General features: G+C 40.4%; 1 protein-coding gene across 1 annotated transcript in view; it reads left to right on the top strand.

Moving 5' to 3' along the window:
• Positions 1 to 9,038, top strand: part of fra10ac1 (FRA10A associated CGG repeat 1) — a 52,708-nt gene extending 43,670 nt beyond the window's left edge. Inside the window, exons 11-14 of the mRNA XM_060938808.1 lie at positions 1,377 to 1,495; positions 3,437 to 3,481; positions 3,665 to 3,749; positions 8,924 to 9,038. Coding sequence (XP_060794791.1) covers positions 1,377 to 1,495; positions 3,437 to 3,481; positions 3,665 to 3,749; positions 8,924 to 8,966 — 292 coding nt within the window. The 3' untranslated portion in view covers positions 8,967 to 9,038. The remainder of the gene's footprint in view (positions 1 to 1,376; positions 1,496 to 3,436; positions 3,482 to 3,664; positions 3,750 to 8,923) is intronic.
• The last annotated feature ends 7,287 nt before the right edge of the window (positions 9,039 to 16,325 follow it).

The raw sequence follows: 16,325 nt of genomic DNA, 5'->3' as shown, positions 1-16,325 counted from the left end.
CCAAAGAGCTGTCAAAGGACACCAGAAACAAAATTGTAGACCTGCACCAGGCTGGGAAGACTGAATCTGCAATAGGTAAGCAGCTTGGTGTGAAGAAATCAACTGTGGGAGCAAGTATTAGAAAATGGAAGACATACAAGACCACTGATAATCTCCCTCGATCTGGGGCTCCACGCAAGATCTCACCCCGTGGGGTCAAAATGATCACAAGAACGGTGAGCAAAAATGCCAGAACCACACAGGGGGACCTAGTGAATGACCTGCAGAAAGCTGGGACCAAAGTAACAAAGGCTACCATCAGTAACACACTACGCCGCCAGGGACTCAAATCCTGCAGTGCCAGACGTGTCCCCCTGCTTAAGCCAGTACATGTCCAGGCCCGTCTGAAGTTTGCTAGAGAGCATTTGGATGATCCAGAAGAGGATTGGGAGAATGTCATATGGTCAGATGAAGCCAAAATAGAACTTTTTGGTAAAAAGTCAACTTGTCGTGTTTGGAGGAGAAAGAATGCTGAGTTGCATCCAAAGAACACCATACCTACTGTGAAGCATGGGGGTGGAAACATCATGCTTTGGGGCTGTTTTTCTGCAAAGGGACCAGGACGACTGATCCGTGTAAAGGAAAGAATGAATGGGGCCATGTATCGTGAGATTTTGAGTGAAAACCTCCTTCCATCAGCAAGGGCATTGAAGATGAAACATGGCTGGGTCTTTCAGCATGACAATGATCCCAAACACACCGCCCGGGCAACGAAGGAGTGGCTTTGTAAGAAGCATTTCAAGGTCCTGGAGTGGCCTAGCCAGTCTCCAGATCTCAACCCCATAGAAAATCCTTGGAGGGAGTTGAAAGTCCGTGTTGCCCAGCGACAGCCCCAAATCATCACTGCTCTAGAGGAGATCTGCATGGAGGAATGGGCCAAAATACCAGCAACAGTGTGTAAAAACCTTGTGAAGACTTACAGAAAATGTTTGACCTCTGTCATTGCCAACAAAGGGTATATAACAAAGTATTGAGATGAACTTTTGTTATTGACCAAATACTTATTTTCCACCATAATTTGCAAATAAATTCTTTAAAAATCAGACAATATGATTTTCTGGATTTTTTTTTTCTCATTTTGTCTCTCATAGTTGAGGTATACCTATGATGAAAATTACAGGCCCCTCTCATCTTTTTAAGTGGGAGAACTTGCACAATTGGTCACTGACTAAATACTTTTTTGCCCCACTGTATTTTGTTAAACTGTTTCATGAAATACTTATTCGCCTAGGTGATCTTTAAGTAGTGATCAAAAATGCTCACAAGGCGATTATATTAGTTAGCATGATTCAACCTCTCTGCTTGGTAACAACGTCTATTTTCTGTTCCTGTTTCAGGAGGAAAGAAGTCAAGGTGAAGAAGAAACGCAGATCGAAAGGGAATGGAGATGAACCACAGGCCAAGAAGTCCAAGCACAAGTCCAAACACAAACGCAAACACAAAAAGAGACGAAAAGGCAATGCTTGGTTTTATTTACACTCTCCATTTTTATCAGAGGTTTATATGCGTCATTGAACGTTCTTGTTCGCGGTCACACTTTAGCTAATGCTTCGAATGACATTGTTGCATTATCTCTGGGATCCATGGAATGAAATGTCTGAAGGGCAGAACTCAGAGTTGAGATCTTGGAAAGAGTTCTCTGAAAAACACTAGCAAGAAAGCATTCTTGTACCAGTCTATGCTTGAATATGACGTCTTAGCTTAGATATATAGCTTATTGATGCATCTTGCTGAACATTTCTATTGTATTCCAGTACTTTAGCAGTAAAATGTAATTTATTACAAGCCCAGTTCCAAAAAAGTCGGGACGCTGTGTAAACTGAAAATAAAAACACAATGCGATAATTTGCAAATCATGGAAACTTATCAACAACATATCAAATGTTGAAACTGAGAAATTTTATTGTTTTTTGAAAAATATTTGCTCGTTTTTTTAATTTGATGTCAGCAACACAACGAAATTTGGGACAGGGGCATGTTTGCCACTGTGTTGCATCACCTCCACTTTTAACAACACTCTGTAACCGTTTAGGAACTGAGGAGACCAGTTGCTGTAGTTTTGAAAGAGAAATGTTGTCCCATTCTTGCCTGATATAGAATTTCAGTTGCTCAACAGTTCGGGGTCTCCTTTATCATATTTTGCACTTCATAATATGCCAAATGTTTTAAAAGGGAGACAGGTCTGGACTGCAGGCAGGCCAGTTTAGCACCTGAACTCTTTTACTACAGAACCATGTAGCTTTAATATGTGCAGAAAACTGTTTAGGCCTTCCCTGAAAAAGATTTTGTCTGTATGGCAGCATATTGTTCTGAAACGTGTATATATCATTCAGCATTAATGATGCCTTCCCAGATGTACAAGCTACCCATGTCATGTGCACTAATACACTCTCATACCACCACAGATGCTGGCTTTTGAACTGTGCACTGATAACAAGCCGGATGGTCCCTCTCCTCTTTAGCCTGGAGGACGTGGTGTCCATGATTTCTAAAAAGAATTTCTACTTTTGATTCGTCAAACCTTGGGACAATTTTCCATTTCGCCTCAGTCCATCATAAAAGAGCTCGGGCCCAGAGAAGGTGGTGGTGTTTCTGGATGTTGTTTATATCTGGTTTTAACTTGCATTTGTTGATGCAGTAATAAACCGTTCTCACAGACGATGGTTTTCTGAAGTGTTCCTGAGCCCATACAGTGATTTCCACTACAGACACGTGTCTGCTTTTAATGCAGTGCCTCCTGAAGGCCTGAAGATCACAGGCATCCAATGTCAGTTTTCAGCCTTGTCTCTTGCATACAGAGATTTCTCCAGATTCTCTGAATCTTTTAATGATATTATGTACCGTAGATGATGTGATCCCCAAATTCTTTGCAATTTTATGTTGAGGAGCGTTATTCTTAAATCGTTGCACTGTTTGTCCACACAGGCTTTCACCGAGCGGTGAACCCTTCCCCATCTTTACCCATCCTCTCCGGGATACTCTTTTTATACCCAATCATGTTACTGACCTGTTACCAATTAACCTAATTATTTAAATTTTATTTTTTAGCATTACACCACTTTTTCAAGTCTTTTGTTGCCCCGTCCCAACTTTTTTTGAAACGTTGCTGATATCAAATTCAAAATGAGCATATATTTTTCAAAAAACAGTAAAATTACTCAGTTTCAACATTTGACATGTTGTCTTTGTACTATTTTCAATGAAACATAGGGTTTCCATGATGTGGAAATCTTCACATTCTGTTTTTATTTGTTTATGTTTTACACAGCATCCCAACTTTTTTGGAACTGGGGTGGTAGAATGATATTTAGTTATGAATTATCTATAATTAACGTATGGTTTATGTCAAGCAGTTGTGCATCAGTGCATGGCGTAACACACTTTTTCCTTTCTACAGAGCACTCGTCCTCAAGTTCCGAGGAGTCCCACGAGTCAGAAAAAGGTTTGCATAGCCTTCTGTTCTGCTTGCTACTAATCACAAACATTGCTGCAGGTCTTTAGCTAATTCATGAATTTACTTAGTAAACATATCTGACATGCAAAGTCGAGCAGGTTTCAGTTACAAAGCTGTATTGGGTTTGGTTCGAATCTGGTCATTGTGCCTGAACTGAAAATTTATCATCAGATTTGGAAAGTGAAGAAGAGGCTGAAGGCCCATCAGATTCGGACTACTGGAAAGGTCCAGCTCCTGCTCTGGAAGAGAAATCACGGTGAGCTTACAAGTTCTGCTGTCTTACCAAAACATTTCCAGTGACCGTATTCACAGACATCTTAGCATAACACGAAAAACTCCAGGGGTTTCTTATTAAAATCTGTTCACGAAAGTATTGAGAAAGCCTTTGACAAAGGAAAATAGAAGGCGGTGTTGACCGTTACATTACATTACAGGTATTTAGCAGACACTCTTATCCAGAGTGGCGTACAACATACCCAGAGCAGCCTGAGGAGCAGTTGGGGGTTAGGTGCCTTGCTCAAGGCTACTTCAGCCATTCCTGCTGGTCCAGGGAGTCAAACCGGCAACCTTTTGGTCCCAAAGCTGCTTCCCTAACCTTTAGGCCATGGCTTACCCACATCGTTACCCCATATCATAACAGATGATGGTGTGTTTTGTGACTGGATATCAGCAGTGATTGGCTGATGTGGTAGTAAAAGTAAATATGACCAGAATGTACATGCTTATATACCGAAAATATTTTTGGAACAATTGTCATTGTACACTATAAGCCATGGCCTAAAGGTTAGGGAAGCAGCTTTGGGACCAAAAAGTTGCCAGTTCGATTCCCTGGACCAGCAGGAATGGCTGAAGTGCCCTTGAGTAAGGCACCTAAACCCCAACTGCGCCCCAGGCTGCTCTGGGTATGTTGCTGGCAGGCTTGTAGTACTCGAGTCCAACTCGTGTCCTAATTTTAAGGACTCGTGACTCGACTTGGATTTGAGCACTGATGACTCGGACTCATGCATTAACTGTATTCGGACTCGTAAACTGGAGACGAGGACTTGGATTTTTTCTTAATTTTTTGTAACATGCCATAATAATTTGGCATAAGATATTTATATCTACATTAATTTTGTACTAATTTCGTGCAAGAGTGTCACACCTGTGTGCCTTGGCGTGTGCGTCAGATAGACTCTCGGGCGCGCTCCGGACAGCGCATACCAAGCGGACTCTCACGCACGCACTGTAAAGGACTCGCACCTGCACAGGATTAAGGCGCAATCAGCGTGCCGATATACAAACTGTGAAAACACGCTTACTTTGCGAAGTATTGAGTTGCGTTGCTGACACATTACCGAGCCTTATTTCCTTGTTTGGTTTCCTGATCCCTGATTTCCTGTTTCTCGTCTTTGATTCTGCCGAGTCTACGATAGCCTGTTTGTGCCTCGCTCGACCTATTGCCTGTTTCACTGTTTTACAATTTTGCCTGCCATAATGGATTGTTTAGCTGTCTTCACTTGTATTAATAAACACACCTTCTGCACTTCCATCCGTCTCCCAACCATCTCTGACAGAATACTTCACACTCCCTGATAAAGAGAAGCACATTCACCTGTTCATACGGCATGTTCAGGAACAAACTAATGTTAATGGCGCTGAAACAGACACCGTCAAATGGCGCGGACTCGACTCAGATCAGTAGTGGACTCCACTCGAAATTTTTTTTTAATGACTTGGACTTGACTCGGACTTAAACACTGGGGACTCGAGACTGGACTCGGACTTGAGGTTTAGTGACTCGAATACAACACTGGTTCTTTGTCACTCTGGAGAAGAGCGTCTGCTAAATGCCTGTAATGTAACGTGTGTGTAACCTAGTGTATTAATGACAGTACTATAGCTTAGAGTACTAAAGTGAACATTGAAATTAAGACATCAGGGGTTCATAAACTTTTTACACCCAGGAGTCTCTCCGGCTGGAATAAATAGCTCTTTATTTAAAACATGTAATATAATATGATGTGTATTTATTGGTGCCATAGAATTTTTAATTTACACATTCGGTCCAAGTTAACATTATTTCTAGGCCTATATGTTTCAGAGTTATTGAGGTTCGGATTAAACCCATTCAATTTATGTAAACAGTCAAAGACTCTAAGACTATAATAACAAATCGAATAGCTTTGATACTGGCGAGTTGTGATTTTCACCACTATCACAAAATCACAGACCCACTGGATACTTTCATTGAGCCCACTTTGAGAACCAGTGTGTTAAATGACTCACAGATGATTGCTGTCAGTAAAACGATAGTATGCCCTTCATTTATGCTGCGTAACTGCCTCTTCTCATGCAGCCAAATAAATGAGGTGTCAGAACATTGATCTCTGATATTACATTACTTTCTCTTCGTAGGTGAGGTGACTTCATCCCTCACTGCTTAACGATCAGTGCAATACCCACGTTATGAAGCTTAATCAGCAGCAGACATGTAGGATTTTGACATTTGATCTTTGCGACATAGGAGTCCTCTTGGATTGTGCTTTTATAGACTTCTAAACTACTTTTAGCGCTGAAATATGAATATACTAGTGCATCTCAAACAATTAGAATATTGTGGAAAAAGTTTGGGTTTTTTTTCATAATTTAATTCAAAAAGGTAAACTTTCATATTCTATATTCATTACACATAAAGTTTGTTTTAATTTTGATGATTATGCTCGTAAAAATCAGAAATCCAGTATCTCAAATTATTAGAATATTTCCTAAGATCAATCAAAAAAGTAGCCTGGCAAGCCAGACTAAATGTGAATATTTAGTCTGGCCTCGATCCGTAGACATTTCCGAAGCGGGTGGGAGGAACAAACCGCTGTCTTTCAAACTGTCTGTGCGTATAGGCCAACGCTCTGACCAATCAGCGCAACTGTGACGTAGTCAGAGCAACAGAAAGCAGTGGGGGAGGCCTTGAAATTAAATAATTTTTCAAAATGTGTATTAATTAATAAACAGGTTCTAGATATTAAGAAGTTTGGAGATAATGACCACAAGTTTGGAGTCTGTACCACATACACATTTTTTTCCAAGTGTTTTTCAAGGGTTTGCTTAAACTGTTTTTGAGAGTTTTTATTTAGTGGTGTTTGGTGAAATAATTTCCCTTAAATTTAAAATAACGGGAAAATAAGAAACAATCAAAAAGTAATGTTTCAAAGTTGTTTATTAATTCTTCGTACTGCACAAACTAGCCCCATCCTTTTGGCTACGAGCGGAGCCAGCTGGTAGATCAGACTTTTGCCATAGCCGGTCGGCAAAACAGCGAAAACATCCTTCTTGAAAAGGAATGAGCGGAGAGCCTCTTCCTGCTCATGTTTCAACAAAAACTCCAAGTCTAATTCTTCTAAAACTGATTCCAAAGCGGAGTCAAACGCGCGCTGTTCACTAGCCGTAGCCATCTTTCCTGTTGTGCTTTCTCCAGCGTCGCGCAGCTTTGTCGTCACTCCTGCAAAAGCCCGCCCAAAGTATCCAAACAAAAACCTTGCGTTGTGATTGGCGGGCACGATTTGATGCCTGGGGTGTTTTTGTTTGTATGGTGCGAGGCTAGACCCATTCGCTAGGCAAAAAATATTTTTGGCCGCTAGGCGGTTGGGTCTAGTTTACTAGGCTATCAAAAAAGGATTGACAATACAGAAATGTCCAACTTCTGAAAAGTGTGTTCATTTATACGCTCAATACTTGGTTAGGGCTCCTTTACCACAAATTACTGGATCAATGTGGCGTGGCATGGAGGCGATCAGTCTGTGGCACTGCTGAGGTGTGATTGAAGCCCAGGTTGCTTTGATAGTGGCCTTCAGCTCTTCTGTATTTTTGGGTCGGGTGTTTCTCATCTTCCTCTTGACAATACCCCATAGATTCTCTCTGGGATTCAGATCAGGCGAGTTGGCTAGCCAGTCAAGCACAGTAATATCATGGTCCGGAAACCATTTAGTAGTAGTTTTGTCACTGTGTTCAGGTGCTAAGTCCTGCTGGAAAAGGAAATCAGCATCTCCATAAAGCTTGTCAGCAGACACAAGCATGAGGTGTTTTAAAATCTCCTGGTAGACGGCTGCATTGACTTTGGACTTGATAAAACATGGCGGACCAACACCAGCAGATGACATGGCACCCCAAATCATCACAGACTGCGGAAATTTCACACTGGACCTCAAACACCTTGGATTCTGTGCCTCTCCACTCTTCCTCCAGACTCTAGGACCTTGATGTCCAAATGAAATGCAAAATTGACTTTCATTTGAAAAGAGGACTTTGGACCACTGAGCAACAGTCCAGTTCTTTCTGTGCTTAGCCCAGGTAAGACGCTTCTGACGTCTCTGGTTCAGGAGTGGCTTGATATTAGGAATGTGACAGTTGTAGCCCCTTTCCTGAAGACGTCTGTGCATGGTGGCCCTTGATACACTGACACTAGACTCAGTCCACTCCTTGTGAAGCTCTCCCAAGTTCTTGAATCAACTTTTCTTGACAATCCTCTCAAGGCTGCAGTCATCCCCATTGCTTGTGCACCTTTTCCAGCCAGCTTTTTCAGCAATGACCTCCTATGACTTCCCCTCCTTGTGGAGGGTGTCGATGATCATCTTCTGGACAACTGTCAAGTCAGCAGTCTTCCCCATGATTGTGGTTGCGTGTACTGAACTAGACCGAGAGTTACACGGTATTTATCCTGTTTTACGTGTAATGAGTCTAGAATATATAAAATTTTCACTTTCTTAAATAACTGATGGAAAATATTGAACTTTTGCACAATATTCTAATTGTTTGAGATGTACTAGTACTTTTAATATGAAAAGGAAAAAATGAAGAGTCTTAAAATTAGGATAAATGAGCACATTTCTCTCAAACCTGCCATTTAAGAGCTGCTCTTAGTCTTTACTTTTTTAAAATACAGCCCCAGATTTATCGACACCTTTGAATGCAGGAGGATAATGAGATGATTCCAGAAATACAAAATCGTTCGGCAATGGCCATCTATCCCCGAATTCAAAATGGACACATCACAAAAGCCACTGACTTTGTGACAATCCACTTGTGTTTTGAAATGTTCTACCTCTTCAGGCGTCTCCAATGTTATTGGACATTGCAAGAAGGGTCCGAGTGCTGTTATTCTATCAAAGGAGCGCTTCTGCGAATATGAATTGTGGACTGCTGATAATTTAGAAGCTGCTATTTGCTTAAAAACCACGCAAGTTAGTTTGAAAGCTTTCCATCTTTGGAAAAAAACACTGTCCTAGAACATCATTTATTTCATGTTTTATTTATTTTCTATATTTCTTATTGGTCATTTTCATTAAGGGTTCTTGTAATTCTGGAGTTTAATGTATGTGTGTAGGAAGCTTTTCCAGAATGAGTGGATGGAATTAGTGAATAGCATCACATGTGGGATTTGTTTCTCTTTTCCAGGGAAGAGGAGTTTGATGAATACTTCGAGGGCATGTTTCTCTGAGGAGGGGACTCCGGCGACCATCCGAAAGATTGTTCCCACAATGCTTGTGAATAAAATGCTTACTGCTTTGTTTGACAGCCTCGGTTTAAGTTCACAATCTTCAAGAAACATGTCCGTTTATACAAACCGATCTAACCAACTGTGCAAGGTTCTACTTCAAGGATCTCCTTCATATCATATGTTGAATGTTCTGAGATTTTTATTATTTTGAATAATTATTGAATATTTTAATAATTGGTAGCAGACCGTTGGAAACATAGTCAAGTCAGAGTCCCTCCTGTGCCAGGACCTGGTCTTCCCAGGCAGTCTCCTACCCACTGAGCTCTATATAATATATCTGGAGAGTTCATAGCCCATTCTCCACTGTAGAGACGAGTGAAGCCATCTGGCCGCCATCTTGCCACTCTCATCGCTTGTATTTGGCTTGTGTGTTAAACCGTGGTATCAGATCAAACTTGCTCCAAGAAAAGTATCTCCTGACTTTTTTTTTTCCCCTTTCATTAACTCAACTCCTCTTATTTTCTCACCTTTACCCATATTCCTTACGTATCTTTATAGTGCTCCCCTTCACTGTTTTGGGGTTGGTTTTTTTTTGTTTGTTTGTTTGTTTTTATGCTTCCGCCATCTTAAGGTGCAGGAGGCATTATGTTTTTGGGTTGTCCGTCCGTCCGTGCGTGCATCCGTCCCGAAACCTTGTGAACACGATATCTCAAAGGCTAATGAAAGGAATTTCACCAAACTTTCACCATTTGTGTGCTTTGGGACAAACATGAACTGATTAGATTTTGAGGTTAAAAGGTCTAAGGTCAAGGTCACTGTGAGGTCAAATGTCTGTCCGAAAACCTTGTGAACACAATATCTCCAAGGCAAATGAAAGGAATTTCACCAAACTTTCACCATTTGTGCATTTGGGGACAAACATGAACTGATTAGATTTTGAGGTTAAAAGGTCACAGGTCAAGATTACTGTGAGGTCAAATGTCTGTCCCCAAACTTTGTGAACACCATATCTCAAAGGCTAATGAAAGGAATTTCACCAGACTTTCACCATTTGTGTACTTTGGGACAAAGATAAACTGATTAGATTTTGAGATCAAAAGGTCTAAGGTCAAGGTCACTGTGAGGTCAAATGTCTGTCCGAAAACCTTGTGAACACAATGTCTCCAAGGCAAATGAAAGGAATTTCACCAAACTTTCACCATTTGTGCGCTTTGGGACAAACATGAACTGATTAGATTTTGAGGTTAAAGGGTCACAGGTCAAGATTACTGTGAGGTCAAATGTCCATCCCCAAATCACAACTTAATAAGGCGTGTAGTCTACCAGGCGGAGGCATCCCCATCAACACCGTTGGCGTCGAGTTCTATCTAGTTTTTTCCCCCCTTTTCCAATTCAGTCTCATCTTTTTTATTTATTTATTTTTTTAATTGCTCTTTTGCTACTATAATTATTACCTTGTCCAGGACGGAGTCCACCAGGGGGAAAGGGGTTTTCTGTTTTTTGTTAGCAACAGCATGGAGAAATGGTTGGACCAATCTTCATGAAACTTTCAGGATAGATGAGCATTGGTCTCAAATAGAACCTCCAACATTTTGAGGGTCATTCGGTCAAGGTCCTCAAAAAGGTCAAAATCTTTTTTTCGTGATATTTTCCTTCATATTTACTTCAAACCAAATCCAAAATGTTCATCTTTCAATTCTGCTTCCACTGATATGCTACATGATGGGGTATCTCTCGTAGTTTTCTTAGTGGTTGGGGGTCAAATGTCAGGGGTCAAGGTCACGGGTTTTCAGAGGCTCATAACTGGGAAACGGTTCTAGATAGATAGATACTTAATATTATTGACGTAGAAAGTCATATATGGGCTCTCATTTGGCACCATGACCTCTGACCATGAGTGACCTTGAAAGGTCAAACTCAAGGTCACAGGTTTTCAGAAGCTCATAACTTTAAAATGGTTAATGATAGACAGATGTTTACCATTATCAACATATAAGAAGTCCCATATGGGCTTTCAGTTGCCACCATGACCTTTGACCTTGAATGACTTTGAAATGTCAAACTCAAGGTCATGGATTTTCATAGGACATCTCATAGCTGACATCTGATGATTGAGAAATATTACTATCATCCCATATGGGCTTTCATTTAGCACCATGAATGTTGACCTTGAAATGTCAAACTGAAGGTCACGGTTTCACCTTGTAAGGTGAATAGGCCAGACTGCCGGGCGAGGTTTGTTTTGCCTGGCAACACTTATTTTTACAGAGATGATTTCAGTTTTTCTCTTATATAGTGTACCTTTCTCTTTCGCATATTTCTTCCTTTCTTTTGTTTGTTTGTTTATTATAATACCAACACAAAGGCTCTACAGTACTTCCTTTCTATTTCGGACCGTTGTTGAAACAGGATTACTTTCTCATGTTATTTGCCATTTTCATGTCATTCTCACACTCGTGTCTTAACAGTATTTCTTGGTCGCGTAATTCACTGTCATTTTAGACACAAATGATTCAATTTTGATGCTTTTTCTTTTTACAACCACAAATGGGGTAACCTTTAATGTGGGAAACAAATGCAATCAGTAATACAATATCTGACAGTATGGATGCCGGATGCACCATCTTGCCAAATGCTTTAGTGAGAAGATGACTGGACTGGGCCTACACTCTGCAAGCAGTTAACAAAACTCCTCTTGCATCGGCATGAATTATTTCATTTCCCAATGCATACATCATTCAGAATACTGATAAAATTTGCATTTGTTTGTCACATTGTTTGCCAAGTCGCATTTCTCATTGCATTTGTTTCCCCACATGAAAGGTTACCCCATTTGCTAAACACTGTGTGGTCTTAAAAAGAAAAAGCATCAAAATTGAATCGTTTGTGTCTAAAATTATGTGACCAATAAATACTGTTAAGACATGACTGTGAGAATGAAGTGAAAATGGCAAATAACATGAGATAATAATCCTGGCTCAACAACTGTCCTAAATAGAAAGGAAGTACTGTACAGCCTTTGTGTTGGAATAATAGATAGATAGAAAGGAAGAAGAAATGTATGAAAGAGAAAGATACACTATATAAGAGAAAAACTGAAATCTCCATTGAAATAATTATAGTAGTAAAAGAGCTGTTCAAAAAGAAAAATGATCAGAGACTGAACTGGAAAAGGGAAAAACAATAACAGTAAAGCGGAGCACTATAAAGATACGTAAGGAATGGGGGTAAAGGTGAGAAAATAAGAGGAGGAAAGGAATAAAAAGTCAGGAGACACTTTTCTTGGGGCAAGTTTGACCGGATATGACGATTTAACACAATAGTCAAACACGCGATGTGAGTGACAAGATGGCGGCCAGATGGCTTCACTCTGACGAGTCTATGAGCTCTCCAGATTTTATATAGAGCTCAGTGCTCCCACCCCAGTACTAACCAGTCTTTTGGGCGGCACCAATCTTTGTTTCAATAGCCCTCTTGCCAATTCTATAGCTAAGGTTACAGTGGGGGGCGGGTCCTCTGGTGACCACAAGTTCGATTCTACCCTCACATCTGTATTGTAGCATGTCTTGCCAGATGGCAGTAGGTACCATTTTTACGATGGTCTTTGGTATGACCCAACCACGACTAGCACTCGTGATCTCCTGGTTGAGAAGTGGACACGCTAACTACTAAGCCAGCACGTTGTCTGGAAACATAGTAAAGGGCCTAATTTGGGGTGTAGATTAAACAGGATTAGAGTTTACCAAAATTTCTGTCACAAGTTGGACAGTGAAGAGCATTGTGTCCATAGGCCATAACCACAACTTGCGCTCTTACACATATGAAGGTGAATATTCTGCCTTCTTTATAATCAGAACGTCTACACACCAAACAAACAACATTCAAAGCTCTTTGCCCTGTAATGATTTGTGATTTGAACAGCGAGTCTGACCTTTAAGTGTAAGAAGGTTCCAGGGTTTGACTGAAACAAGCTGATACTAGTCCTGGCCTCCAGCCACCTGAGCCTCTTTACTGTGAGATGATCCAGCTTTACTGGATAATCCCTGAGACGATAGAAGTACCCCCCAAGTCCTCCCAGTTCTCCACATGTCCTCTAAAGAACCAAACAGTACTAGCTAATTATACAGCATGTATGAAAAGACTAGTAGAATGAGTGTCAGTTCCAGAGAGTGGATCTTCAGGACATTGGAGATCTTTGAACCACTTGTTTATTGACAGTATGTTTTATAGCAACTTGTACACGTCAGTCTGTGAGGTAAAAGAACATGGGATACAAATTATTTCTTTCAATATTATATTGGTTAAACATATTTGTTCTATCAGATCTAGTTTAAGGGGAATTTGTTTTTTTGAACCGCTGTACGAAATGTAAAGGCTCTTAGAAATGAAAAGAACCAGGACTGGTGTGTTATTGGATTGAAGGTCTATATTGATGTACCATCTAATTGTTGTGTACACTGCATAGACAGGGTGTTCCTGATATTATGGTCTATTTACACAGAGCAACAGTACCCTCCATGATTATTGGTTCCCCATTGGAAAGATCAATAAAAAGGGTTAGAAAAAAATCCATGTTTTGGTGAAGTCGCTTCATCTCACACTGAAAAAATGAGAAAAATCCAACCTTTTAATTTAAATAAATGTATTCAGAGAAAACCAAATCCCTCATCAAGAAATAATTATTTTCAACAAAAACGTATGCACCAAAATCCCTCAACATCAACATGGGAAAGCTAAGAGAACACAAACCAAATGAGGGAGAAGTGTGTTGACCTTCATAAGTCAGGGAATGGTTATAAAAAAAATAGCTACTTGCCTGAAAATGTCCATTTCTACTGTTAGGGCAATTTAAAAAAAAGTGGACACCAACTGGAACTGTTACAAACTTTCTTGGAAGAGGACCCAAGTTTATTTTTCCCCCCGTGTAGAGTGAGGAGGATGGTAAGAGAGGCAAAAAAAAATCTCCAAGGCTCACTGTTGGTGATTTACAAGAAAAAGTAAAATCTTGTGGTTTCCAAGTCTCCAAAACCACCATGAGACTCCACATCCATGCCAACAGATTATTTGGAAGGTCTGCCAGGGAAAAAAAAAAGCCTTTTCTGTTAGTTAACCACACACGTAAGCACCTGAAGTTTGTGAAACACTACGACAACTCTGGAACCGTGTTCTACAGTCTGATGAAACAAAAATGGAGCTTTCTGGCAATAAACACTCATGGTGGGTTTGGAGTAAAAAGAAGGATGGCTATAATGAAAAGAACCTGATCCCAACTGTAAAATATGGTTGAAGTTCTGTGATGTTTTGGGGCTGTTTTTCATTCAGAGGCCCTGGAAACCTTGTTAGCGTACGTGGCATCACAGACTCCATGAAATACCAGGACATTTTAAATCAAAATCTGGCTGCTTCTGCCAGGAAACTAAAACTGGATCATCAGTGGATCTTCCAGCAGGACAATGATCTGAAACATTTGTCCAAATCGAGACAAAAATGGTTTGCTGAGCACAGAATCAAGCTTCTGCCCTGGCCATCTCAGTCCCCTGACCTGAATCCCATTGAAAACCTGTGGGCTGAGCTGAAGAGGAGAGAGCACAAGAGAGGGCTGAGGACCCTGGATGATCTGGAGAGATTGTGTAAAGAGGAACGGTCTCAGATGTCCTGCTCTGTATCTCCATCCTTATAAAATGTTATAGGAGAGACTCAGTGCTGTTTACTGGTAAAGCGAGGGTGTACAAAGGCTTAAATGCAGGGGTGCCAATGATAGTGGCACCTGTTTTTTTTTCCCCAATAAGGGATTTTTTTTTCTCTGAATAAATTGATTTCAATTAAAGGTCATATTTTTCTCATTTTTTTCAGTGTGTGATGAAGCGACTTCACCAAGACGTGGATTTTTTTATTCTAACCCTTTTTACTGATCTTTACAGGGGGGGCCAATAACCATGGAGGGCACTGAACATATTTGGCGTGGCTCACAGTTATATAACATACTGTAGGTATAGTTCCTGTGATCTGCTTTATATAAGTCGAAACTTCAAGATTAAACTTGAATGAACTCAAGCTTCCTCTCAAGCCCTGACCTGATCTTCTGACAACATTGCAGTTGTCAGTACTTGCTTGATACTACACGCTTTTTTATTACCACTTTCAGAATATTCATCTCAAAAGCTAGATCACATAATTATATACAGTACCAGTCAAAAGTTTGTACACCCCTACTCATTCATAGGTTTTTCTATATTTTGACTATTTTCTAGGTGGCACGGTGGTGTAGTGGTTAGCGCTGTCGCCTCACAGCAAGAAGGTCCTGGGTTCGAGCCCCGTGGCCGGCGAGGGCCTTTCTGTGCGGAGTTTGCATGTTCTCCCCGTGTCCGCGTGGGTTTCCTCCGGGTGCTCCGGTTTCCCCCACAGTCCAAAGACATGCAGGTTAGGTTAACTGGTGACTCTAAATTGACCGTAGGTGTGAGTGTGAATGGTTGTCTGTGTCTATGTGTCAGCCCTGTGATGACCTGGCGACTTGTCCAGGGTGTACCCCGCCTTTCGCCCGTAGTCAGCTGGGATAGGCTCCAGCTTGCCTGCAACCCTGTAGAACAGGATAAAGCGGCTAGAGATAACGAGATGAGACGAGACGACTATTTTGTACATTGTAGAACAATACTGAAGACCATCAAAAAAGTGTCTTTTAATGAAAAAAAGAAAGCAAAACCATTTAATTAGAAGGTGTGTCCAAACTTTTGACTGGCTCTGTATGTGTCCTGTGCAAAACCATTTAGCTCTATCAGTTTAGACGTGCTTTACGGAGAGCGACATGCGCAATAACACCATTCACCATACTGTTAGAATCTCAGTGCATTATTAATCTTTCTTAAAGATCAGGCTCCCTGTATCCAGACATTAAAGAAGTAACAATTATCTAAAACCCATGTATCAAACTGAAATATCCCTTTGAAATGGTTCACGAACAACAGTCAAGTTCTGGCCTTGACACTTTACATCAAGTCATTCTAAATTTTAAAAACGCATTAGGCAAAAAAAAAAACCCAAATAAAAACACAATGTGGCTCTCGGTGGTTATTTGCTCCAACACTTTTTCTCTCTGTTTAAATAAATAAATAAATGGTTTTTTTATATATAAATATATCTTCAATATAGAAATATGATTGACTCACTAATCAAGTATTATCATCATTATTATTATCAGCATTTTTAAAAATTCAAACTCTGAAATAATTCCGCGTGTTGTAATTTCGCCACTACATTGCAGTCTTTGCTATCGTTACTGGAAGAACTGAAATCTGTCCATCTTAGTTAAAAATTAGTGATAAATGAAAGAAACAACAAATCAATCACCAGACTGTACATTAT

This window comes from Neoarius graeffei, chromosome 14, assembly GCF_027579695.1.
Source record: "Neoarius graeffei isolate fNeoGra1 chromosome 14, fNeoGra1.pri, whole genome shotgun sequence".
Lineage (NCBI taxonomy): Eukaryota > Metazoa > Chordata > Actinopteri > Siluriformes > Ariidae > Neoarius > Neoarius graeffei.
The sequence above is the reverse complement of the archived record's forward strand: the minus strand, read 5'-3'. Positions and strand labels throughout refer to the sequence as shown.